At 45.0% G+C, this 27,291-nt stretch overlaps 2 protein-coding genes across 5 annotated transcripts; one reads left to right on the plus strand and one right to left on the minus strand.

Annotated features, from left to right (window-relative positions):
* Window positions 1-4,147: 4,147 nt before the first annotated feature.
* On the plus strand, window positions 4,148-22,163 carry Reck (reversion-inducing-cysteine-rich protein with kazal motifs). 4 transcript variants are annotated; one of them, XM_046612936.2, is made up of 8 exons: window positions 4,149-4,537; window positions 12,998-13,050; window positions 17,334-17,417; window positions 17,751-17,803; window positions 18,700-19,044; window positions 19,132-19,567; window positions 19,644-21,018; window positions 21,230-22,163. In XM_046612936.2, the coding sequence occupies exons 1-8, from the start codon at window positions 4,526-4,528 to the stop codon at window positions 21,608-21,610; spliced, it is 2,739 nt and encodes a 912-aa protein (XP_046468892.1). In that variant the 5' UTR covers window positions 4,149-4,525; the 3' UTR covers window positions 21,611-22,163. The 4 variants fall into 4 exon arrangements, with proteins under 4 accessions (XP_046468901.1, XP_046468892.1, XP_046468881.1 ...); XM_046612925.2 differs by having other exon boundaries at window positions 17,767-17,803; XM_046612954.2 differs by lacking the exon at window positions 12,998-13,050 and having other exon boundaries at window positions 17,767-17,803.
* Prp5 (pre-mRNA processing factor 5) lies at window positions 21,843-27,288 on the minus strand. Its single transcript, XM_046612912.2, has 9 exons — window positions 27,079-27,288; window positions 26,795-26,989; window positions 26,252-26,399; window positions 25,830-26,144; window positions 25,340-25,667; window positions 24,591-25,189; window positions 23,915-24,438; window positions 23,269-23,800; window positions 21,843-23,128 (listed from the first exon to the last, which is right to left on the minus strand). Exons 1-9 carry the CDS (start codon window positions 27,096-27,098, stop codon window positions 22,706-22,708), a joined length of 3,084 nt encoding a protein of 1,027 aa, XP_046468868.1. The 5' UTR covers window positions 27,099-27,288; the 3' UTR covers window positions 21,843-22,705.
* Between the last annotated feature and the right edge of the window lie 3 nt (window positions 27,289-27,291).

A 27,291-nucleotide genomic window follows, 5' to 3' on the forward strand; every position in this document is an offset into this window, starting at 1 on the left:
GAAAAGGCTTGAAAAATAAAATATACATTTTTCAAGTCACGTAGAATTTGTGGCTACTTGGACTTGTAACGATCGACTGCCAACCTCGTGTTTTCGCAGAATATTTTCCATCCCGTAGGAATTCAATTCCAAACGACGTCTTGCACGTACAAAACTGTCGAGTGCCGCGTATGATTCTCAAGGGACACCGTAAGTCCGTCGGCTCCGCAGCGTTTATAGGTCGTAAACATCGAACCCGAGTCATGTGTCCCGAAAGTATAAATATGCGGTGGCTGTTACTTGCATGTTAAAACGAAGAAGATTGTTCTTCCAACTTTTTTCCAAGCGAAGAATGCACGAAACGTGCATCATCCCTGAGGCACGGCTTCGTCAAATCGCATCTCTGGTACTTCGATCACCGAGTGCGAGGTTCGATGTATAGTTGCAAATAGACCTAATTTATACCTCGGTGCGTCGTGCGCGTTTACATATTGTCATTCTGTTTCATCTCGGGCAGGATTGTGTTATGTCGAGTAAATAATACCTTACATCAGTAACGCGAATACAGTAATTTGCAGTGAAGACGGATGGACATTACCTAATGATGGACCTGCGTCAGATTATACCCGTCGCCCTGTGCTAATACCGGTAAAATATTTCATGCTAATTTGACCCCGGCTCACGTTTGGTTATTCATACCGCATATGCCGCACCCCGAAGGGGTTTCACAGCGGCTCACACACCGGAAAGGTCACCGGTCTCGGTGAAGCTGCAAGAATTGTAACGCCAAGAGGCATTCGAGATCAGTGCAAGTCAATTTGACAAATGGGTAAAAATTACACGGAAGTGGGGAAACAGCTCGAGAGGGTGAATCCCATTAGCATGTGGGAAAATTCGCGGCGACCGTGCGGTGCATCGACAGGGCAACAACAATGCTCGTAAGATCGAAGAGAACGGAAATTGTAAATTTAGTCCTTCTGCTAAGTATTCAACGAGCAGCCCGGATCCTGACGACAATTCATTCTCCTGACGAGTCGACAATCTTTAGTAGCGCGTTAGGAGCCAACCGCGTGTCGTTTCCCATGAACGTCGGGATCTTCCTCATTGCCATGCAGCCGGCGGTCGAGGGAGGATGCGCTCGTTCACGGAACTATTCATTCATTCCTTTCCTCCCCACTGCGCCCCTCTGCTACCCACGAGCATCTTTTTTACTTTCCTCTCCTCGCATACTCCGTCACTTGTCTCCAGAAGTGTTTATCGACGGTAGAACGTGCGAGGCAAATATGTACATACGCGGGCAAACCAGCGGCTCTGGACCTCCCAACTCACCAGTTCACCACAAAGGCTGTGCTCGTGCTACCGGAGTTATGTACTAAACTCGCCGTCCCTTATCGGAAAATATCGACGTTATAAATAATGGCTGGCGCGTAGAATGTTTGAAAATACTTAACAATCATCTGGCGTTGAGATTTGCATAAATCGAATGAACACGGTGAACTATGGAAAATTCGACGAGTTGAATCGAGTGCCTGCAGGTACGTATTCGGCTCGGGTGTAACAGAAACAGGCATGGAATATCAATCCACGAATAGCTGGTATAGGTATAATATACGTAGTTCGGTTTGTTTTATTTCTACAACGTGTTTTTGATCCCGCATGCCTGATCGGGTAGTATTTTTTCATCGTGTGATAATTCATTGTCAAGTCGTATAAAGTGAAAGGGCAAATTTTTATGATAATCGCGCCGCCTGTAACGGTGATTGAATAATTATATTATTTTTTTTTCTATCAACTTCACATTATTGCCAACGTAATCAGAAAATACATTATGCACAGTCTCAGAATTTACGACGCGATCACCTACAGATATGTACAATTACACGTAGTTGGTAAATTTCAATTCGCTCGCGTGCTGATAGAATCTCCTCTTTAACATTTGAATGATTCGCGTGTATAATTATTATCGCTCACAGCATCACCTCTGGGTATGAAGCTATACGTAAATATACGCGTGTCTTTTTTTCCCCCTCTCAGAATCACCTCGTCGCTCCTCGTCTTCCCGAGTAGCTTCAAGCCTTTCAATTAACACGTGAATTTTTTTTCATTCGCAGAGCGGTTCTCCCGCAGAGCCATGTGGACAGCAGGATCGCGGATCATTAATAGGTCTTGCTGATGAACCGCGAAATTGTCGAAGCTGCCACACAATCTGTCTGTTGTGATAACTAATACTATAAGCAGTTTTGACTTCATTTGAATATTTATATGTATACCGAAACGATTAACATAACAGAGTATAAAGAGAACCGTGCGACAGGCTTAGGTCAAGAAACCAGTCGTACCCAGTGGGGTACCTACATATCCGTCCAACAGCGAGAGGTTCAAACACCTCGATGGATTGATCAAATAAATCGTACGCATTGCGCGGCCGCGTGGGCATAAATTAATATCTGATATCGATTACGCAATGAATATTGCGTGGCTGATCGTCCGACGGTTTTATGTCGCCATACCGAAATTCCGGCGAGATCAATAATCTTGCCCAAAAGTACGCGCTAAAAGTTAGTTTCGCAGAAGAAAAATAAATACATAAATAAAAATCCCGAACGGAAGGCGATTTCTTGAGTCTGCATGGCGACGATACCTGGCGAAAAAAAGAAACCGAAGGCGTCAAACGAACTTTAGACTAATTTTGAGAACCTTGTGAAATTGTGAGGTCTCCTTAGCTTCAAGCCAACGCTATCGGCCGTTCTACGTGAATTGACGCACACTCCCGCATCTCTCAACCGTACATACGCGATTGCTTTACTCCTGTATACATGGCGATTGTTGCGGAGATTCGTTGGCAGCCCGTTACCCACGTGCGGATTGAGAGCAATTTATTGTTAGAATAAATTAATAAATTACATCTCTCTTCTATAGAGCCTGCAATCTCTCCGATCCGTCAATCACGTTGCGTTACGTTCCTTCCTCGCTTCTCGTTACTCGATGTACATATTCGCGATCTCCATTATGTTGGGCAATAGATGAATGAAAATTAACAGAAGAATCCAGGCGATAATAATTTAACTTCACCGTTACGATTTTGAAAAAATTTTATGGACGTCTGGCTGACGAAACCTCAGCATCTCGAATCAGCACCGAGAGGGTCATTGCGCTTTATAGCTTGTATGTATATCATATCGTTTTTGATTCATTGAGTTGAGCCGTCATCTGTAAACGGTGAGGGTAAAAAGTTTATGTCAACGGATGCGTGCCCTTGGGTTATCGCCTTTTTCATTATCATTTTGGATTGTCTGAATTTAGCGGTGGAACGCGGCGTCGATCGTAGAACAACTCGTAGAAAAGTCCGACGCGCGTTGCGTACAAGTAGAACGTGTAGAACAATCCGTTCCGCATATTTGCAGCAAGCATAAAAGGCAAGTCGCGTAAAACAGCATATCGCATACGAGCGCGATATAAATTCTAAGTTTGCCTCGCGATATTTGCATAAGGAGGATAAAATAATACCTCTGATTACGGATTTGCCTCTGCGAAATACGGTGTACCCATTTACGATGGATAAGTTATTATCAATCCCCATCCACGCATTCAAGTCGCATGTGCCATATGTTCAGCTCTCTAAATTTCCGTTACAGAAAAGTCAATGTTGCGAGTGTTTCGATCATTCTGTACGAAATCACAAGAAGAAAAATCGCCAATGTCCAAGTTACTTGAATACGGAATTTGATCAGCAAAGAAGAACTAGACGAGAAAGCTTGTCCTGACTTCTTTCTTTAATCGGTAGTCGGTGTAATGGGATGGCGGACAAATGTAGAGTGACTGCGCAGTTTCTCGTCAAACAAGTGACAGAGGGTGTCAAACAATGTGACCGGATATCTTCGAGGTTCAAAGTCTGTTTCCGGACGAGGAACGAGTCGGGGCCCGAAACGACTGGCCCAATAGAGAGTAAGTAAAAAGGAATAAGCGTGACGGACGGATGGACGGCCGACGGTGCAGTGGACACGGGATAACGTCGAGTGTCACAACATCGGGTGCACGAGTGACACTGAGCACGCGTCCCGCCCGCCCACGCGATCTCTTCCTCAAGGATGGCGATGGCCTCCGGAGTTGGAGAGGGGAGGGGGGTGAAGGAGGCGCGGCAAAAGCTTTCGGATGCTCAAATGGCTCGAAAGCTCAGTCAGTCAGTCAGTCAGAAGCGAGCGAGCGCGGCGAACGCGCACAACCGCGTGTCCCTTTATCCGGCAACAAATCGGGCGGCACGCTAATCCGTGAAATGCATTATTAAGCGCAACCCGCGGGACGGATCCGAGAATCATGATTCACGATGTGAGCCGTGATGTGAATAACCGCGAGTTCGCCACCTGACCCTTCCGACAACCACCGTTCGTTGAATTGATACTTATTTTGCACATCGCGTGCTTATTTATACTCGATACGTACACTTGGTGATTAAGCGAACCTCATCGATCTCTGACCAAGATGACACCGAGCTTTGGGTCCTACTTGACTCTCTTCGTCGTTTTTTACGCCGGTTCTGCACTTTCTGATGCCGGACAAGGTGAGTCTTTCATTATCTTAATTATAGAAATATTCGCGCGCAAAAATTTAAACCTCTCGAGAAATGGCGGCAAAATTTAACCGAAACACTCACATGCCGTCCGATGACAATGCGAGAAAAAATATTTTATCTCGTATTCAACGCGCAGTGGGTGGATCGTCATATTTTGCAATTAGATTTCTCCGGGGCGCGCTAAGTAGCCGAGGGGATCACGGTTAATGGTATTCGGTTAATTGGGGAGGGGAAACAAATGCGACACCTGATATAACGGGGATAAGCATAGAACACGGTATCGCATTTATGTACGTCGACTTGTAGTTTAAACAAGGAAAATGAAAAGTAGAAGCATTCGTTAAACTTTCAAGCAGCGCGATATAAACGTCGTCGTATCGAAAGATACGAGCTTATCTTTGGTGAAGTAATAAAAAGCGATGTGTGTAACGAATGTAGGATATTAAAGAGGATTCATTGAACTTTTGCCCGGGTTCGACACTTTGTCATGGGTAGAAGAAGAGATCGACGACAGCTTCCCGACACATGCGTCTCCGGGAGAATCTACTTTTTCTTACATTTTTTTACTCCCCGCTCCACCCTCTTATCTCCTTTTTGCTTTTAATAACCATATCGGAGACCGTGCAGCTAACTCGTAATAACTCGACGCGGCAAAGTCGCCGGACCGAGGAGCTTAATTCGTGTGCCCGAGTTCATTTGAACACACGTTCCTACTGCTGCACATGCACATGTAACCGTGCACATGTAAATGTTCATACGCGTTCGTTGGTCGGTGGGGTTCTTGCCAAGTGACAAGACGAGGAACACCGGCATGTTTCAGTTAATAGTCGGGCTTATCGCGGTCGGCGTAATAATGAATTAGGGGAATATGCTTTCGGGGTTTGGACAACGAAACAGCGAGATATTCAAAGCTCGGTGTTACTCATGTGTGCAGCCCTATTAAAACTCAGCTACAACATGCTCCGTTATGTTCTCTCGCTTCGTGTTCGATCTGCACTGTACATCACGCTTAATTACTTAATTAGTTATATACTTGCGTGATGCTTATACGGGACATACTCCGCATTTTTCTTAGAATTTACAAGTCGAACCATGGATGACATTTATTTAGGTTAAATTCATTCTCAACGTTCATATTACGAAACAGCTTCGGAACGATCTATGATTCGATTAGTCGCGATCTTCACCGCGACAAAGACGCTGAGAAGGATCAATTTTCATTTCCTGTAGAAATTTCGAATGTCAAATATGAAATGCAGCAGACGCGCTTAACTATATGAAAGATGCATTGGACGAATGATAATTACCGTGACGGAGTTTTTAAGTAAAGGTGAAAATCACAAATGCACTTCTATTCAAATGAGCCGCGGCAAAGAGCGACGAGCACATAAATGCGGTACGCGGCGGTTACGCACCCCGTTGGATATAAATAGTTGTCAGTCATTATCTGTTTTTTTTTTTCTTATTAACAACTGCAGTCCCCGTCGCGCGCGTGTCTTTCCATCGGACCCACTATTCTTTTTTTTCGAAATGTTATCTTTTCTCTTTTCGTCTCATTTCGTTTTTCTCCCACTTGGCTTCTTCTACTTCTTTTATTTTTGCTAAATTTATCAGGCGAACTGAAACCTCCGTCTTTACCCGAGGTGTTTGCTAACGGTGTTCTAATTTTTGTCCCACACACTTTGCACCACTAGTAATTTCTCCGCGGCCAGATGTTCGGTGTAATTCATCCTCGCGTTCAACGATATCTAGTAAACATATTCCAGCACGACTTATCGAAGTCAACCTTGAGCAACGTTAAGTGAACTTGTTTCAAACGCACAAAATTTTATCAATTAATTGAACAAGAAATTGTACTTCTTGGACAGTCTTGAGGCTTGATAAAAATCAGTTTCCTCAAACCTTGTGTAAGAAGTGTGCTTTAGAAACAGGAGGGAAGGTTATTTGTCAGCGAGTCGTAAAAAAGTTGGAAGTCCGTAGGGTAGCTGAATTCTGGCTTCGCGCAAGTGCGTATAATCGTAAATTTATAGTTATACACGTCAACGGGGTTAAACGGGAAGTCATTAAACTGGGGAAATTTTCATTTACCATTTAGGTGCAACTTGGTGCAGCGATATACTACAGGCTTTACACATGTCGGGTCGTTTACTCGTTACAAGGTGTACGCCACTTATAGTTGACGTGTTAGGGGTAGCTGTACAACCCAAATACGTCCAAGGACCATAAACATTTTGACTCGAGATTCGACCGAGTATCTTGACCAGAGTTTTCAAATTTATCCAAAGCTGCGTCCTGTATTCGTCTGATAAATCTCGTTCGACCGGAAGACACAGAATGTTGTCATATTTCCTCACTTTCGCATCTTCGCTTCCGTCGTTCTGAATAAAATCGCTGATCACGCATCATTACACGTCCGTGTAACCCACGTCGTAATTCACACGCCATCGTGGAATAATATCTGAAGTAAAGCGCCGAATGTATAATATTATGTATGCGTTATGAGGGATCTCGGATCTTGAACGTCTCAATGCAATCGTCGCATGCGGTGACGGTTGCACGGCATAGGGAGCTGGGAGGATATCTGATGGGAGTTTAAGTGAGCGTGAAACTGTTCGGTACAAGTGCCAGGCGTGACTTACTGCAGCACGGTCCTGGTCCAGTCCCCACAGAGGTTGCTGGAGAGATGCGCTTTTTGAGTAAGATGCTCCTAAGCTTCTCGTTGAGACGAGCTGCAGGCCTGGTAAGATTGAATTATTTCGGTTGCGTTGTTAATCCATTGTTGAATATCGTTCTACGGTGAGAGATTAAACGACTCTCATTCCGTTCGTTTTTTAAATGTTTAGCATATACTGCATACTTTGAAAATGAAAAAAAAAACGCACATCTGTGACGGAATTTGAACAGTGAGATCGATGCCCGGTGCAGGATTTTTTAAAAGGGCTTACGTTTAGTAGGATTCGCTGATCCCTGCCTGATCGTATAAGATTATACCCAATGGTGAGAAGAGGTTGTTTCCCATCGACGAATCGAACTCCGACACCCGGTATGAAGGATACGGGCCGGTGCGCCGAGGGCAGAAGATAAATAAAGACATAAAACAAGTGACAGCTTCGCGCGAGAGAAAAACTCAAACAAGACACACATCTCTCGGGCCCACGCACCGACGCTCGACGCCCCGACGCGGACGGAGCGTCGTCAGCGCGTATCCGACATTCGGCTTCACGAGCTTATATTGTAGGTATAACTATAAATTATTACATAAGACTAGTGTAGGATAAATAAAAGGCACGCGTACGTCGTCCTCTTCGGCCAAAATTATTCATTTTTCATAAAACGTTGGCTCAATCGTTATTTCGAGATTCTACGAGGGAGCCAAAAAGCCAGCTGCGTGCATCGAACGGTTCAATTTAAGAGTTCAGAAATCTGACCCCATAAAAACTTGCAGCTCTACTGTATCTGTAACGTATACGTTGCGTAACACGACGATAAAATTAATTTCTTCAACCCTGCTCGTGCTTCCACGAGATTTACCAAACAATTTAACGGAATCATCCACTTTGCTTTTCGTCAAACTTTCTTCTACTTAGTTTCTCAGTTTCACCCGTTCCTAACCTTCGTGCTCTGATCGTAATGCTCTTTCGAAAAAGAGTTATACTCCTGCATGGTTTAGAAAAGTGCACCAGAAGGCTACTACGGGTACAGTAATTACCGTTCCATGACAAACGAGTGCGATAAGTTAATAAATGAAAAAAAAAAAAGAAAAAACACGCCACCTCGCAGTTAAAAAACTATTTTCATACGTCACGCTGATGTGCATGTAACGAAACGTTCGTCGATCACGGCTGTGCAGCGTAGAATATTTTTCACACTACGCGTCCTAAATTCGGTATATATCCTGACAAAATTTAAAAAAAAACAAAAAAAGAAAGAAAAAAGAAAGATATGCTCTTATAACATCGTGGACAGTCCCTAATTATAGCGATAGTGCCACGCATGCTTTCAACGGTCCTCACGGACACTCGGATAGCTCGGACCATTACAGCGACGTGGTCCGTTTATTTCCAATACGCTCTTCGAGACGTATCTGGTCAGTAGAACGCGTGTTACCTACCATAGCTACAACAATGATCGAACACGTTCGACGCTCGTTACTCAGAGGATGCAACGACTCGTTCATCGTACCTACTGGTTCAGCGATGCGGTGATAAAATTTTAACGGCGACTCCCTTGTCTCAACATAATTTCTCGTCGCATAAAAATTGTAAAAGAAACTCCCCCCCGCGCCCCCGCGGCAATCGAAGCCCAGGATTGAATTTGAATATCCAATCATTGGTCATGTGACGTACGCAATATAGCTGGATATATACCTATAAGACAATGGTGTACGCGCATAGCGGAAAGACCGGTAGTGGCATACGCTCATGGCGTGGGATGTTAACTTTTAAATTTTCGAGTCGTCGGCCCCGTCGTCGCGGAACGATACGGAGCGCACATGCAGCTGCATAAGCCGCGTCTCAGGGAGTATATAGGCAGGCAGTAAACCGTGCCCTGTAAACACCGGGCATACGGCGTAAACTGTAAACTGCACTGTAACCTGCGCCGTCGCGGCATGCATAGGTTTGCGCTCTTGTAATTTTTTTTATATTAATGCACGAGAGGATCCGCTGCACCGATATAAGCCGGTCCGGCGAGGATCCACGGCGACACATTCTCGCGGCGTGACGTCATCTGGCAATTGATCGAATCAACGAATCGCATACGTGTGTACGCATCGAGCCGTAACAAGGAAATGTGTTAATAGTCAACGAGAAGAAAGCTTATTAATTGTCCGCGGTCTTGTGTACCGGCTATGTTAGAAACTCCAACGCGACTTGCCGATCTGGGACATGATGCGTATTCTAAGTTCCGATGAACGGTTGTATGGTATTATATCGCAAGGACGTCATCGTATAATTACTATTCCGCGGATGGATGGATAGATACACCGGCTGAGCTGCATGCAGAATCCATCTGGGCGTGTGCCGGTTGTCACGCCAACTCGGAGAAAGTGCAACGTTTGCAACAAAGCGACACTTCCTTGGTTCGTACGTAGTTGCACAAGGTGAACCGTGTGAGGAAACCGTCAGCCTCACGGGGAGGTGTGAAACGTCAGGTTTCGATTTTTATTACATCTCACGTAATCCGCATTAAAACAAACAAGAGGATGCAAAAATGGCGTTGAAAATTCAACAAGAATCTCCGATATATGCGACATTCTGAGAACCGTTGAATATCTGACTGTCGTTATAGTCTTGAGTGCAACGAAAAATGGATACAGGAATGGGGTACCGCATTTCCGGTGTGTAGCTACAAGGCCCATACGACTGGCGCAATTATCTTGACTTGTGAAACTGACACTGAACAACGAGAAAGTTTAAACCAGTCTGAACCATGCGGGGATAAAATCTGTGGCTTTACACCTTAGGCGATGCAATTTTGCCACATCGATTTCTTTCGCATCATCATTACGGGAGCAGAGTTAATCGCGCTTGAATTCATTGCGACTCAGACAAGGCCTTCGGCTGCACTGCCCTATGCTTTGGATAGAAATTTGTAAATTTAAAGCTCGGGGTTGACGGGGAGAAAAATGCGGCATGGCCGGGTGGCGTCATCGGGTAATTGACCAAATTGAGGCTGTGCTTGTGTGTAAGAAAGGGAAGCGCGGACGGCTGCTTAATACTCAGCAGCGCATGCTAAAGATGAGGTGAAGAGAGCAACACCATGCTGATTAATCTCTCGCGCTTCGTTAGGAATGGTAATATTCCAAAGTGTCGTTCGCCCCTCGAATGCCGCTGCTCAGGGCGAAACATCGCAGGCTCGAGGAATCCCGAGCTGTACCAGCACCAGCCGCGTTCAGCCGATGTGCTTACTCCAAACCGCATAATAATGGGTGAATATAAACAAAATCCCAGTATTGTTCTAAGCCCTGAAATTTAGGTGAATACGTGCCATGCCTATATACATATTTCTAGATAAGGTTCTTCAACATGTGGTTAAAAGTGGGTTCGGAGTCTCTCTAGCGTCACCTCGAGAATCGTTCTTCTCAAGCCACCTGCCATTGGCTCTAATGGTATCACCATCACGGCAGTGCCGCTTGTTGAGCTTGTATAAGAAGCTGATAAAGCAGTAGAGTTTGAGATTACCGCGTGAATGTTTCCGAGTACGGTGTCCAGTTAGTTTGAACTTCTTCTGCATTGTAACGTAACTGTTTCTCATATTGGGTTCTTTACGAGGTTCCATCTACCGAAAGGGACTAGGGACTTATCTGCTTGTCGCCCACACGCGACTTCCCTTTGCCGATGAAATCTCGCGCGGACCGGGAAGCGAGGTCCGTTTCCGATTGTAAGACGTAGGTATCAGAACGGAAACAGCCACGTTGTCTCGTCGATCGCGATGAGGGCCGACTCAAGTCTAAGAAAATTTCGGTGCTGCTGCTGCGATGGGTTGGAGTGATCGGTGTGTCGAATGGAGTTTCGATTGCTTCCGTAATGGAATAACGTTAATTGAGTCGGTATTGGGCCCGATGGGACGGGTGGGCGTGACGCTAGCGGTCCAGGGCTTAGAGGCGCGAGGTGAACACGGATGAATCCCGCAGTCGTTGATCTAGATTAACCCGATTTGACGGCGAAGCCCACGCAGTCCTCGGAACTTCTGTCGTTTGTTTAACTGTTTGAATTTTGGTAAGCCGGTAACCCGCACTGAGTTCGCCGGCCGACCGCGAAGAGACCGTACGAAACCCGCTCCTCGGTTATAGTTATTTTCGTATGTCGACGGCAATCACCGTGTCAGTAGTCGACGGAAACCGACCTACCGAGCGACCAACGAACCAACGAACCAACCAACAACCAACCACCGCTGGATAGACGTCGCCCCGTGTAAGAGGACCCGACCGGAGGAGGATGTCGAGTCTTGGCTAATCAGCGTTGCGCTAATTACCATCAGAAGCGATATTTCTAATTAAGATGCAGACGAATAATAATACGCGCCAAGCGTCATCGTCCGGGTCCCCTGTCAAAGACACTGCGCGCCGTCAAAGTTACCTTCTAACCTGCTACAACTTCCCGGTTTCGATTCGAAATTCACCCAATTAAGTCCGCGGCATCGTTTCGATTACGACATGCGTATATCGGTGACATGCGGTGGTGACGCGAGGAGTCCGAGTCGAAAGGCTACTTTGACTCGTTACGAGACTGAGCCGAAAAAGCCTTTGATCTCCTGACAGCCAAGAAGAAAGGTCTATCAACGAACACCCTTAAATTCTGCTCCAGTTACAAGTTTACACTTGGCCGGCTGGGTCGCGCGTTTCTAGCAGCGGTAACGCGTGCGTGTCTCGGAACAGATAAGCAATAGTTGACTGCTTCTCGGGAAAAACGGCGAGCGGCAGCTCGGGTGGAAATCAAAGACTTCCGGTTCGCCCGGCGAGCCTTCAAAGTTATAATAACTCGACTATTGGCAGTGCCTTTGAACCTTCCCATCGCGTACCTAAACGGGGACGCCGATAGCTCTATACGCACCTATATTTACATTCGCATCCGTGTGTGTGCGCGCGGTGCACACGATGAACGATCTTTGAGCGCGAGTTGCGTTATTAATCACTAACCCCTTAATGGAGAGGGTCATTAGCCTTCGTTGAAACATCAAATGAAGCTACTTTGTCGACCCGCAAGTACGATCCGTAAAAATCATTCGAACGAGTCCCATCGTCGGTCTATGCTTTACTCGAAGCCGTTATAGGTAGGTACCTACTACAAGGTATCGGGCTTACATAATGCACGAATGGCATTGATTATTTACATATCGCGTAGTCGCGTATCGTTGAATACCGAGAATATCGAGAAATTTCATCGAACCGACCGTCGAGGCAGAGAAGCTCTCATTATTCCTCGGACGACAAAGTGCATGACGTTAATTTCACAGTAGGTATACAACGAACATGCGATGGATTGCGATGGGGCGGCGGGGGCGAAACGAGTGATGAGAAAACGGAGGTTGGCGGACTAATTATTGTCTATTAAACTTAATTGGTGGACCTATGCGCTATGCGCGGACACACGCATGTAAAACGATGGAATTATACCGATGCCCTCTAAGAACATGTATCACGGTCTATGCGTCCATACCGCGAAGAAGAGACTCTCATCCGGATTCGCCTAAATTTCACTTGGATAAAATAAGAGATTTTCCGGGCTCGGGATACGGGTGGGCCCTCGAGATTTGACGGATCGGGCCCACATGCCCCGAGAATAGCTGTCCCGCTGGTCAGCCCGGGTCCTGACGCAAGGCAGACCACCGACTCTGGCTTTTCTCAATTGGGCCCTGCGTACGGACGAGGGTCGAGAGGTATGGTCCCATTTTGTCCACTTCATTTACCCCTCACTAACGTCACTTCGTTGTTATTGTCTGTTGCAGAGATTCTCTGTTGCCACTTGGCGGCTGGTTCCTGTCGCAGTGTTTGTTCAAAGGTACGTCGAACACACTTAAGTTACTACACTTTGCAGAGTCAGTTTCTACGTACCTACCTAAAACATGCACGTGGTGAAGTTGAAACATCCAAGGAGTAACTCGAGCTCTTCGACGCGAGAAAAAGTACCGTGTTAGCCACGTATTCTTGGACGGAGAGTAACCGACGTGAATAACAGATACGTACCGGCGGTAAAGCGATCAATTCAAACGCGGCGTATGCCTGTAATATAAACACTTCGATTAATCGGTTTTGCGCGCGAGCTTTCGGTCATCCTAGACGTCGGCGTTTCTTTATCTTCGCAATATCACGGTTATATTGTCAGCCGAATCACATCACGCTCTACAGGGCTCCTCGAGGCTAGTGAACATTTTAATCGTCGGATATGCCCGGATTGATGAATCGATCCTCGTTAAAGCTAACGGATCAAAGCCAGACCTGAGCTGCAGTATACCTACGGTTCAATCGAGCGCGCGATGAAATCACGCGAACATAAATATTCAAACTAGAGTTGCGGAGAGCCAGAGACGATGGATTGTAAATAAAATAAAGCCCCGATTGATCGGCCGTTCTGCGTATGCGTACAGCTATATACAAACCCTCCACACCTACATAAAACTCAGCCATCTCCTCCACTCGTCTCTTTGCCAAGTCCGAGTGCATGCCAGGCTGCGGGTGGCACATCGGGTCTGGTTCGGCTATCCGGTCCGTAAATCCATCGAGGAATGGGCCCTGCACGTGGGTGAAAACTTGAAAAGGGCTGCTCAGGTGTCAGGTTAGTCTCCCGCAGGAACTCGTCGTTTTTTTCTCCGAAGATCCCCTGCATTAATGCGAACCATGCAAAAATTGCGGGAGGCTCGAACAATTTTTACCATTACATTAATACCGTTTCTCGCGGAAATCATTCATCGTTTCGTGGACTGAAGGATCTCTGTGAGCTTGAAACTGATTCTCGTTGTGTACTATACGCTCGATGCAACGTGGGAAGATTTTGGGCCTTGTGACTGCTGTTGGGGCCCCGAAGCGAGAGCGGAGATGGTATCGATGGCGTTGGACCCGCTGAGAGATTTACGTAGGAGCAGCGGGGCGCCGGCTCATTCATACGCAAATATTATAACTGGATTCGGAAAATAAGCCGCGGGTTTTTGATATCACTGATACTGTTTCTACGCGTTAGGTATGCGTGGTGTCCTGTTACCACGTGAAGTAAAACGAAAAAGAAGAAAATTAAAAGAGGAGAAGAAAGTAGGAACAAAAAAAAAAAAAAAAACCAAACATGTACATGTCTGTAATACTGCAAGTTTTTACGACATTCCTTATCTTCGTTTCCTCTGCGTATAGACAGTCCGGGAATTTGGGGGGAAAAAGAGAACGGATTAAAAAGAATTTTAGATCAACTTTGCGTCTCCGACTCGCGCGGGTATAAATTTAATCTTTATAGCCTCCACCGCGCTTTGCGGCCTGTATAAGCCGAGATATTCGTTTGTTTTAGAAAAGTAACAGTTTTCTTTTAACGCTGCCTATCTGTTATTTACACAAATAGGATAATATTCTTGAAACGCGCGATGAGGACTCAAACGCTAAATACCTACGTATGCAACTATATATACACACGCGAGCCGCACGCCGCGCGACGCGACGCGTCAGCTGCATTATATCCCTACAGCGAGTCGCTTTGATAAATCCAAACGGTATATTTCTAAATTATAGAACAAAAATACACGCGTAGCACAACACAGAGCTCTCTCTGTTGTAACAATTTATTACCATAAGTAGCTAGAATATTTTACATTATATACATATACATTATATACATATATAACAGAACGTACATTTTCCGTCAAACATAGATCAAGTTACGTCTCATAGTTCCTTCCCTGTCTCGGTTGTATTATTATAAGCGCTGGGAGGAAATCCCTGCACTCGGTTGGCCGTTGCCAGGAAAAAGTCAAGCGGCAGTAAAAACAGTGGACACGATAACGCATTGCCGTAAGCACTCCGGGGATACACAATGAGACAATCGGTCTGCGCCTGCAGCTATAGCTTACAGTTGCTGCATCACGGCAATGCTGTATGCAACACGAGGCAAAAGACAGATCTTCGCGTTAGGCCTAACGCTGATGAGGACTTCCTGCTTAGGAATCTAAAAGTAAAATAACCGGAAGTCTCGTGGATCCGAGGTAGAAACCCGCGGACCGGCAGCCCGCGTCCTCTACGTTAGTAGGTACATAACCGATTCTTACACAAGGGCCCAAGGCCCGTGGAAGCGCAACTGAATCTTGGCGCACGTACGCGCGTCCTGCCGTATGGTGGCTGTTGGGTGTTTTCTTCCAAATACCCCCGGGGTAATATTTACGACGTTTAGGCACGAGAGTTTCGGCCGCGGGTCCGAGAAGCGACGAAAGAAGCTGCTGCAGGGTATTTGAGGGGCCCCAAAAACCAGCGATGTTCGACACCGTGGCGCAATCGCTCGCCGCGCATCGCGTAGCGTGGGCACGAGCTCGCAAAGTCTGGAAAAAGAGAGAAGGCGAGAGAGACGCTCTTCTAAACCCGAGTGCGGATCGAAAGGAACTAAAATAGAGTGCGTACGTTCGTTTTTCGCGACAAGAGGCACGTGCAGAATCACATTAACCGGATTCCGCAGGGTGTTTTACGTATCGCGTACGTTGCGGTTGATTTAAGAAACGCACAAAGTAACTCGGGCGTCGGTGGATAAATCACTCGCGTACTTATATATCATATGTGATTGTTAGAATTTTTCATATACTCCCGCACTGGTATTTTCATAGCCGCTGCACGTAACACTTATATCTCAGTTTGGATACACCGAGTGGCTGAGCGATCACTGCATCACCCTCGCCGTTAACGACGCCGTTAATTATCCACGGGATGTGTTACTCGTCGCGCAAGTTGTGTATGCGTATGATAGATTTATAATCACCTTTATATACCTACCATATTCTCGGATAAGGAATTTCGAAACACGCGCAAATAAATGTCGCCGACTAAAGAAGATTGAAACGACTTGGATTCGTCTGATTATTATACCTAACGAAGTTCTTCACTTGGATAAATTCATCCGAAACTCTGCTACCGTATTGTCGGGTACGGTATGAGTCGAGAAAAAACTTCAACGTAGTAACAAATTTACGAAAACAATTGTGCCGGTAATGTGACAAGCACATTTCGTCGTCGAAAATTGATTCCAGAAATTTGCACGTTGGGTAAATGGCAATGATTCCGAGGTCGATATCAGGCGTACCATTTTCAGAGTCCTTCGAACAGGTGTCAAGGTCACCCGGTAGCGAGTAGGGTTCGTAATTTATCATACACCCGAACTCGGGAAGCTCGAGTATCTGACAATGGGGGGTCATCGCGAAGCCTCGTGTTGTCTTATGGGTCCAGACCGTCTTTACGCCATCCGTGTTCCACATACCTCCGAGAATACACGCGACGAAAATACGCGGGTTCGCGTCGCGACGCTTTGCGTCGTTCCTCCACAGGCCATCCTCGTCCTGCAGCCTTAATGTATACAAACGCCACGTTGACATCCCCTGATTAAACCGGAGCAATCATCCGCTGCGGATGTCAACGGGCGAGAAGGATGGAACCTTGCGGACGAAATTGGATACAATATTCTTTTTCATGGGGTCATTTTTGAATTCAGAATCCCTTCGCCTTGTGTCCCTTGCAGAACCAGCGATGACTGGGTCGAGGGTCGAGGTTAAATCGAATTAGCGGAGGCGGACAGTGACTTATGGTGAAGGTGGTCGCTTCTGACCCCTGCGCAGACTTAAGTTCCCGTCGTACGTAATCGTTCGAACGACACGAACAGTTCGCTGGAACCGTTGGTGGTCGTAGAAAACCAACATGAGTTGCCACGTGATTTGGAATACATGAAGAAACGGACGCGCGATGCCTCGTCCTCGTCTCAGAGACATTTATTGAATTTTGAATGAGCACGCGATACGCCACGTGAGGTCTCCAATTCCTTCTCCATAATTGATATTCACCTCCGCAGCCAAGGAGGAAGCCTCTCCCGTCGTGACGGTGTTCGTAAATATGTCCACAGATTCCGGACTCCTTTTTGCTGTATACAAGGTCTCAGCTATTAACAGCAGTCGCGCTATCAAGTTACACGCAAATTTCAACGATCAGAAGGTGCCAACCGTTTTGTCTCTCCAACGCGACGCGATAAATTAAAAACCCCACTTTTCTACATTCCTCGATACACGTGAAATATTCTTGCAAGACTATCACGACTAACGGTTTTCATTTCTCCAGGTTCGATTGGTCGAGATCGGAGCAGACCCGAAGATCAGAGAGGAGGCGAGTCGGAACCTTTCGCAGCTTTGTTCGGTGGAACTGGTAAGCCGCGTTTAATTGATCTATTGAATTCTTTTCTCCTCTTTTCGCATTGTACCCCAGGTATTGCATTCACATTTGACCGGTGGCACGTTGTGAAGTGCCAGTTCCTATACATATCACCGTAGAAAATGATGACAATGGTGTTACCTCGTCGTGTTACCCAACACGTTTAGATCGCGTTCAATAAAAGATGAATGCGAAGGCAGGATGCAACCTGATCCCTACTTTTTCACATCCATTATAATCTTGATTCATGCATACCCGCAAGAACTTGAAAATGCGAATAGTTTCACGTTTCAACAGTTTTATATACCTTTCTATTTTCGTCTAAAGCGCGAACTTATTTCAGACCGAGTTCTGGGACTGCTTCAACTCAACGGTGGAAAGTAAGTAGCTTCTTGCAGTACTTTATACACACACGCACCCCTACTTATGCACCGAAAATCGTTCTTGATTGTTTCTTTGCCATTCCATTGAGAGTCATGTGATACTTTCAAGCGCTACTCGGTACATCGAGATCGTTTGCCTTACTACCGGGCTCTGCCGACCGGGTGTTTGCCCTCAAGATTGATTGCAGGATAATGTGCGTCGCCGACGCCCACCGATATTGAATTATTCTTTCAACGCTACATCGCGGACGCGATTTAAACATTCCATTTACATAATGTCCTGACTAAACGCCTATGTCAATCAGTATACTGCCATTTCATTACTTCGCATTGTCGACACTTTTTTAAAATCCTTAGTTTATACCTACTCGTACTTAATTATGGTACCGCGGTAAAAAAAATTATTGTAAACGGTGAGGTCAATATCTCAAGAATGGCTTGTAGTTTTCAAATAATTGTCTTTGCTACAATCCTCCGCTGCCAGTTTGCTTGCTTTTTGCACAACGGCTCGACTGCATGTACTTTAGTCAAAGTTGTCCGCTTCTCTTGTATGCATATTCGAAATTTAAATAGTTTGCTTTTTCTCAGACATAAGCCGTGCAATAGATAACATTTAGCTTACTTGACCTGTGACCGAGCAGTTTATCTGCAATGTATATCGGCATGTCAAAGTCGCTGCTATGCGTAATGCGTTCTATTCTTTGGCGAGATGCAAATGGAGTGTAATAAATATTATTCAGTGCTGTTCTTCTAGTAGAAGACGATATCGCAGATATAGCCGTAGGAGCCACAGAACATAACATGGCAATAATGATAATATCGATAATAATATCAGCGGTGAATCATAAAGTAACACACAAAGCAGCATCACAGATAAACATTTTTCATTACAGAAGCGCGAAAGAATGAGAACTGGGTGGGCAGAGGATGCTGTCATTTGTCGCAGAACTTCATTTGTGGGATGAAATGTGCTTTGGCAGGCAGCAGGTCGGATTTAGATGCAGATTGCAGGCAGAGTGATGAATTGGAATTGTTCTCGTGCTTGGAGAAGCAGGAAGAAAGCGAAAGATGCTGCAGCAATGTGACGAATGAGACGTGCCGGGGTGTGTGCAGAACGGCTTTTCACAATCCTGGAAAACAGTCTTCGCGTAAGCTGAGCGCAAACAATTGCCAGAATCAAATGCCCAAGTGTTTGCAAACGGTTGCTGAAGCTGAGAGTGCCGAAAATCCAAAGCAATGTAAGCTTCCGATGCCTTCGTTAACAAACGATTACCGTCTCTTTAAATGTATGGATAATTTTTAAACTCTGTTTTTCCCCCCGCCAGATTTACACTGCTGCGACGAAGCCACAAGCATCGAATGTTTAGAAAGCTGTCGGAGTACTTTGCGCACGGCGGTTACTAATCAGGATATTTTCGATACGTTGGAGAAAAAATGTGGTCTGATATTGCCTCACTCGCCCATATGGGGGTGTATAATGAAGACCACAACCGCTCCGGAACCCCCGCGTCTTCCCCTAGATGCTGCGAAACTCTCGTGCTGTTACCGAGCCTATACATCAAATTGCAAAAAATTATGCTGGCGGGTGTTTCAAGCAGACTGGGAGTCGGCTTGGTCGAAACTCGACAACGAGTGCCTATCGTCCCCCATGGAAGGGGAGCTTAGAAGGTGTCTAGACGATTCAGACGATCCATGCGAGCCGGGATGCTCCGGGCTGAGCTATTGCTCACGGTACAATGACAGGCCGACCACGTTGTTCAGGTAATTGTGCAAAACGTATTGTTGCCTCATTATAGATGAATAAAAAAAGCGAGTAACTTTGATCTCTGTTCTTTAGAACGTGTTCAGCGACCGCGGACAACGCTGCACGATGGGAAGCCGATCATTGGGTTCGAGGCGGTGTGATAACAGGATTGGGGCTACCAGTAAGAGCTGCACCCTCGTGTCCTGTTAAAACGCTTCGCGCAGCGGCCTGTTTGTTTCAATTGCGTCCGTGCGAATCGCGGATTCACGAAACGCGTCTTTGCAGAGACGACTGCTTGGAGCTTCTTTCAGGATGCGTGGATTGGTCGGCGATAACGGGACCTCACACGGCGGCCACGTTGTGCGCAAAACTCTCCCCTCCGCGTCAAGACATGCCGTGTGTCTCGCTGAAACCATACCTCGAAGATTCCCCGGAGTTCGGAGTAACGCTTTTACCCGATGAGGACATCACGACACCCTGCCTGCCGAATCCTTGCCTGCCTAATCAGGTCTGCATTCTGCATCCGAACGCCGCGAAGATTCATCAGTGCGTAGCTAGTTGTTTGTTGGGTGAAATTTCCAAGCAAACGGTCCCTCTGGGCACTTGGGTCCAGGTTCCGAGAGCCGAGCAGCAAGGCTGTCTGAAAATTTGCAAGTGCACGTTGCACGGTCTGGAAAAGTGCAGAGACCTCAACTGTTTCAGCTTCAATTCCTGCTGGGTTCAAGACAGGTTTGTCACGCACAGATCGAATTTCTACCTCGAATGTAATCCGTGCACCTGTTTCGAAGGTGAGATCACGTGCTCTCGCAAAAGCTGCGGCGATTTCAGGGCGGCCTCCTTACCCTGTGATTGTCCGGCCCACTATGTCCCCGTATGCGGAAGACTCGGGGTTACATTCGCATCGGCTTGCCTGGCGAAATGCTTTGGCGTTCGGATGAACAAGATCGAATTCGGTAGCTGTTCATCCAGGGATCCATGCACTCCGGACCCATGCGACAGTACGGAAAAATGCGTTCGACGGCCCCGCGTATGCTTGTCGAATATCCACAAGCCCTGTGCCCAGCACGAGTGCGTTTCACTCGACTGTGATCTTCGTCATGATGCGAATGGTCCCGTCTGCGATAAGGATAACAGAGAGCACGCTTCCTTGTGTGCTCTGATTCGCGCCGGTGCCGCACTTGGGTACAGAGGACCGTGCCTCCAGGGATGCAGTCTTCGCGGTCCCGTGTGCGGTATAAACGGCGAAGTTTATCCGAACGAGTGCTCCGCATGGGGAGCTGGGACGTCGGTCGATTACGTGGGACCTTGCATTGCTGTGGGACTCGTTGGCAATGTGGCGATACAACGATGCGGAGAGATCGTACAATGCCCACCATTAGCTGCCCCCAATTGTATCGGCGTTACTCCTCCCGGTGCTTGCTGCCCCGTATGCGGAGGAGCCGCGAGATTATTCTACTCTCGGAAGCAGGTGAGAATTTAGAATTCTTCAGCGCATTTGAGAGGAGTAAAAACTGTTCAGTCAAGGGTTTCGGTCAGATCTTGACAATAGGGTTTCTAATAGTGATATTTAGAGTGCGGATCGTTAGATAGTTTAAATCCTGTTATACCTGTATCATTTCTTTTCCAAGTCGTGCTTTTCAAATTTAAGACAAGGCCCGCATCTACTTGTTCTTTTACAGCTTGATAGGATCTTGCACGTGATGGATGAAGAGTTGGACCGGGATGCAGTAACGCTGGGTGCTATGCTCGTTGCCTTGGGGCGACAGATTCAAGTATCGCAGTGCATGCTGAGGGGCGCGTTGACCCCCGAGGGAGACATATTCGTAATCAATCAACCGCTCCCTACGAAGCCATCGGCACTTCAGTTGCAAGCATGCATAGCCGAGATTGAAAAGCTTGTAACACGGATTTCGGAAAGGAGTCCTAAGATATTGGCAGAAGTGCCACTCGGCTCTTTGACAAGAGCGGAGATAATGCACGGCCATGTGTCCGGTTCCTCGTCCAACCGATCATGGATTGCCATGCTTTCATTTGCGATGATGCTGCTTTTGGGATCGTAATAGGCATGCGTTGGTCAACGGACACTGGAAGTCGACGGAGATCGCACGTTTGTCACTCGGTTGTGTACCAATTTTGTACGTTAAGTGACGGTTGTCTGAACAGGCATTTGACAGTGTAGTGACTTCAGAGATGACAAAGAAATGAAACTTTAAGTTGACTTTAATAGTTTATTCTACATCAGATTAAGCTATGACACATATTGACCCATTACGAATGCATTTTTGCGTTGCGTTCGCTCCAAGTCTGTGATCCTCCTAGTGCCTACATAGTTTAATGTAGTATAGGAAGTACTTTTCAATTTATATATTACCAAAGAATAGAAAGAGAAATGCAGAGTTATAGGCAATGGTGCATGAATATACCTGTAAAGTAATAATTTTAAATTATTAGTGTTGTAAAATAAAATTATTTTCCGATCATACCAAGTTGCTGCTGTAAGCAGATTCTCGCATTATTAACGAAAATTCACCAATCTAAGAGAACTGCAATTTGATTGCAGATTACAACTTCGTGTAGAGATGAAATTGCAGCTAAAACATTGTGGGATAAGCAGTGCTAGTAAAAATCACACAGAAATCTGTCTTCTGCCTAAATGGTTCGTCTTACAACATTTTGATTGTGCTATCCCAGTTTCTAGGCCTCAACATACTAGGTGAATGAAAATTTGTGATGATTCGGACACCGAAACATTTTCCACTTATAAAAAATTATAAGACTGTTACTTCATATTCTTAAAAATTGGCTATTTCTTAAAACTGTTATTGACAATTTTTGCACTTATTATATTACTTGTCATAACGTATTGTGTGTGGTACTAGCATTTGCTTCTTCAACCATTGTAGATGAATGGGGTGAGTTAATATTTTTCAGGCTGTATAAGAAACATGGATTCCGTTCGTGTCAATTTTTCCTTTTTTTTATTTTTAAATACCAACGTTTTGCATCTTACGATACATGTATAGATTGAATTATTCAATTCATATTATACAGAATTGTATTGAAATCATCATTGATTCAAACTGTACTCGGTGTACAAAAACTATTTCCTGAATTAATCCGGTGCGGGTAACATTATACATAGAAAACCGTACAAATTATAAAACTTTATATCGTCCCCGCGATCCTGTGTGCGTTCCCGACGACTGGAGTTTAATGAGTTCTTCTTTAATAAGTCGGGATACCTCCGCCTTTGCTTTACTGACAGCCAATTCGCTGGTCGATTCAATTGCAAGGTATAACTTCCTTTCACCTTCCGGCGGAGCTTTTCCCGGTGTAATATATGTCCCTCGAACAGTGAGTCCGGCTTCTGAATATTCCGAAATTTGAGCGAGAGCTTCTTTGCTTGTAACGCGCCACCTCGCTTGTTGCGGAAAGTCATTGATCTCAAGCTCTTCTTCATATTTTCGGAAAGTCTGTTCACCAGGTTCACCCTCCCCTTCGACAAGATCTTCTTCTCTCGGTTGGTAGTTCAGTTTCGTATTCAACTTTGCAGCGAGTTGCTCAGCTACTATCTTGGCCTGATAAAATCAATTTTTGTTATTTACCAATTTAGTTATGAATTGTGAAATTAATTTCATTCTTATTTCATGATTTATTAATATTTAAAAATTTTGAAGGTTCTTTGTATAATAAAATAATACCAGTCAGATAAACTTACGGTGATAAGATTTGTGGGACCTGCACCCTTGAGAATAGCTTCTGCAGCTTGTTGAGTTGCCCCCTTCGCCTCAGCACCCAGATTTTTGGCAATGTTAATTTTAGATGCGGCTCTCCTCGCAAGTTCTAATTTGTCTGTAGCACTTGGTACAGGTTGTCCAGGAACAGAAATATTTGCCACGGATGGCCTGGAAATTTCGCGAACAGTTCGCTTTGGTGCTAACATACTTTCGATCTGCTGATCAATGTCATTTTCAATGTCTTCATCATCGGAGTCTTGCAAACCTAGCGCAGCTTTTTGGAATTTCTTCTTTTCATTCGCCAGAGCTGCCTCTGATTCATCAAACTTGAAACCTTTCCCGCTGAAACCTCCTCCGGTGTGTACTTTCTTACCGTCAGCTGCCTGACGAGTTTTGTAACCTTCCCAAAGTTGACGCAACGGTTCCGGAACTGGTACAGCTGCTAATTCATGAGCACGTAGAATATCACCCGCATATCTTTCTTGTTCAGGTGTGATAAACGTGTAAGCATATCTAGGGCATAAAGAGAATGTTCAAACTTAGATAACTTGACAGATTGATATTTCAGAGTAGAAATGAGCTTCAATCAACAGTTCAGATGGAAAATCATATATCTGATGATCGCACCCCTTGTTTCCAGCACGTCCAGTCCTCCCACATCTATGAACGTAATCTTCATAATGATTTGGACAGTCATAGTTCAGGACAAGAACGAGATGTTTTACATCAAGTCCTCTGGCTGCAACTGAAGTGGCAACCAACAATTTCGTTCTACCAGCTTTAAAATCCATAATAGTAGAATCTCGATCGCACTGATCAATTCCACCATGTAGAGACATGCATGAGTACGAAGCTTTCATTAGGTCTTTCAACAGTGTATCCGCATTCTCTTGCTTGTCCACAAAAACTATCGTAGAGCCTTTATCCTGATAATGTCCCAGCACTTCGAGAAGCTTATAGAACTTTTGATCCTCTTCAAGAACTACGACGTGCTGTTCAACGTCTTTACATACCACAGAACGACCACCCACTTGAACTTCTACGGGACGAGTAAGTATCCGTCTAGCTAAGGCCTCCATTTGCCGAGGGAATGTAGCACTGAAGAGGACTGTTTGGCGGTCTGGCCTGACATTTTCCATTATTCGCATTACCTGGAAAATGTCGCACACGAACAATGATTATCAATCCTGAGAAATTTGTTTTTTCATCAACTGAATTATCATGCAACTACTATTTTGAATATGTAGGTAAGATTAAAATCAATGGATTTTTCTTCAAACTAATTTAAACTCATTAATCCTACCTGCGGTTCAAAACCCATATCAAACATTCTGTCAGCCTCGTCCAAAACGACATAAGTCACTCTTCTCAAATTAGTCACACGTCCACTGTTGGCAGCCAGCATGTCAATCATTCTACCAGGTGTGCATACAATGATTTCTGCACCTCTTTTCAGTTCTGCTATCTGTTCCGAAATTCCGGTACCACCATATACGCATACATGAGAGAGGCCCAAGGATTTTGTAAATCTTTTTGAGTCTCGGCCAATTTGCATGCAGAGTTCCCTAGTTGGTGTCATGATCAACGCAATAGGTCCATCGCCATCCACCAACGGAGTTTGATCAAGTATGTGCCTGAACATTGGCAAAAGAAAGGCTAGTGTCTTACCACTTCCAGTTTTCGCAATACCGATTAAATCGCGGCCAGACATGATCGCTGGAATGGCTTGACATTGTATTGGTGTAGGTTTTTCATAACCGAGCTTTTTTAATACTTCCAACTCCTTTTTCGTGACCCCACATTGGGCCCAAGATTTGATAGGCTTTGGACAACCTTTTCCCTTTACACGGATTCCCTCAAGCTCCTCCTTATATACTTCTACTTCTTCAGGCGTCATTCTTGCTGTAAACATTATAAGGTATAATTATTCAGTTATGAGCCAATATTAGATGTGAATTTGCATTGAATCTTTTCATTTTTAGGAAAAATACGTCATGCAAAATGCTTGAGAAACTACTCGTCAGAAATTTCATGCATGGCCATATTACTTACCAATTTCAGGAACTTCAACGTAAAACGCTTTTCTGAATGGTTGATATTCCGTTGCTGCGTGATCAACTTTGGCCAGCTCACGTTTTTGTTTATTGGCTATTCCAGCGGCAGTTTCGTGAAGGTTTTCACCTTCTTCTTCACTAGAATATTCCAATCCATCCTGATTCTGTTCTATTAATTCTCCCTTCTGCTTTGCAACCTGTTTTTTAGCTACACCAGTAACTATAACCACTCCACCACTCTGTGTGTTTCCAGTACCTGTTCCATTATTGGTCGGTTTCGATCGGTTAGGGTCTAGTTTATTAACTTTTCGTACTTCTTCTTGAACCTGTAAGTATTACAAGGCATTATTCTTGACTGTTAGGCAGGGGAGTGCGATAATGTTTCAAGTATCTTTGGATGGTTCAAGCACATTGTTGTAGTAAAAGAAAGGAGATTGCGTAAGATAATGTAGACTATGCAAGTTCTTGGGAATTCTGAGATAATTTACCTCAGCCATGAAAGCATCGAGAGGATCAACTTCTTCTTCCTGTATTTTAATTTCTTCTGGTATCACCTCGAGTTCTTCTTTGATATCTCCTTCTTCCTTAATTTCTTTGGTACTGTTGAGGATGACGGGAGTCTCTTCATCGCTGTCGTCTTCTAGGGACCATTTTTTCATAGGAAGCTGAAGGTTTGCTAAGATAGACGATTTTCCATCCTTTTTGGTAGCTTCTAATTCCTTTTTCTTTCTTTCGGCACGCCATCTTTCTATTCTTTCACGTCGTTTTTGCATTTCCAACTCCAGCCTTTTTTGTTCCTCCTCCTAATGAGTAAGTTAAATTTAGAATGAATTACACAGCAAATTTATATAGGAGTAGTTCACAGTCGACATCATATAATAGAAGATATCAAAAAAGATATAAAATATACCTTATCCAATTTTGTGTGGTCAAATGGCAAATCCTCAGTGTCACCTTTGTCTTTGTCCTTACGTTCTCGTGACCGTGATCTGTTCGATCGATCTTTACCCGAGCGCGAGGATTTTGAGCCTGTAAGACGCTTTTCTTTACTGTCGCCACTAGTATACCGAAAACAATCAATTTTAATAGATTATTGAATTATTATATTATTATTTCTAAGACGAATGTCCAACAATTTATACATCTAAGTATGTGGGAAATGTACGATTTCGGCAAACTTCATTATGCCTCTTGAGATTTTCAATAGAACCCCTGATGATGGATTGGAATACTTTATGAGAAAGATGATTTATCTGCATTCGTACATGAGAAAACAACTCCGCGTTACGAATGTTCACGCACGTTGCAGTGCTGAAAGTGTATGTTATATCATCCAAGTTCATAAACTTGAATATCATTTCTAAATGAAAAGCATTGAACAGATTATATAACAATAGCGGAGATGTTAATACAGAAAGTCTTAACAAGGTTACGTATAATAACTGTATCAAACCGTTTTCTATCACGTTCTCTTTCCCTGTCCGTACGTTCCTTCCTATCGCCCCTTTCGCGCTCTCTTTCCCTGGATCGGCTTCGACGTTCCTTGTGACGAGTCTTTTCTCTTTCTCGGTCTCGGCTCCTGGATCTTCTCCGTTTCTTCTCTGGCGATGCAGACCGGGACCTGGACCTCCTTCGGTAGTGCCTCTCCCTTTAGTGATAGTTATTATTGAGCAAGGCGTTGGTAACTTAACCTGAAAAGTTTTCAGAATTACTTAATAAAAACCATGATCAACTTACTTTTCACCGCTTCGAACCATCTTTCAGTATTATGATTCTATTATAGAAGCAGAAATAAAACATGTAACATCACGTATGAACCGTGAAGCAGGTATTTTCGACAGTTTGAATCGGAGTATGTAATCGCATACGTCGACTTTACCCCTCCGCCGTGCTTAACTGCAACACAGACCGCAGCATAGGACTGCAGTGCCAGATGCTCGACAAACGTAA

Source organism: Neodiprion pinetum, chromosome 1 (genome assembly GCF_021155775.2).
Source record: "Neodiprion pinetum isolate iyNeoPine1 chromosome 1, iyNeoPine1.2, whole genome shotgun sequence".
In the NCBI taxonomy this organism is placed as follows: Eukaryota; Metazoa; Arthropoda; class Insecta; order Hymenoptera; family Diprionidae; genus Neodiprion; species Neodiprion pinetum.

Coding starts and splice junctions, on each gene's coding strand:
- Prp5 (XM_046612912.2), bottom strand. CDS start 27,098: ATGGTTCGAAGCGGTGAAAA. Junction 23,801..23,914: donor GGACGTGCTGGAAACAAGGG/GTGCGATCATCA, acceptor TTTATGCCCTAG/ATATGCTTACACGTTTATCA. Junction 23,129..23,268: donor GTCCCACAAATCTTATCACC/GTAAGTTTATCT, acceptor TGATTTTATCAG/GCCAAGATAGTAGCTGAGCA.
- Reck (XM_046612925.2), top strand. CDS start 4,459: ATGACACCGAGCTTTGGGTCCTACTTGACTCTCTTCGTCGTTTTTTAC. Junction 17,418..17,766: donor AGCTTTGTTCGGTGGAACTG/GTAAGCCGCGTT, acceptor AACTTATTTCAG/ACCGAGTTCTGGGACTGCTT. Junction 17,804..18,699: donor CTTCAACTCAACGGTGGAAA/GTAAGTAGCTTC, acceptor TTTTCATTACAG/AAGCGCGAAAGAATGAGAAC.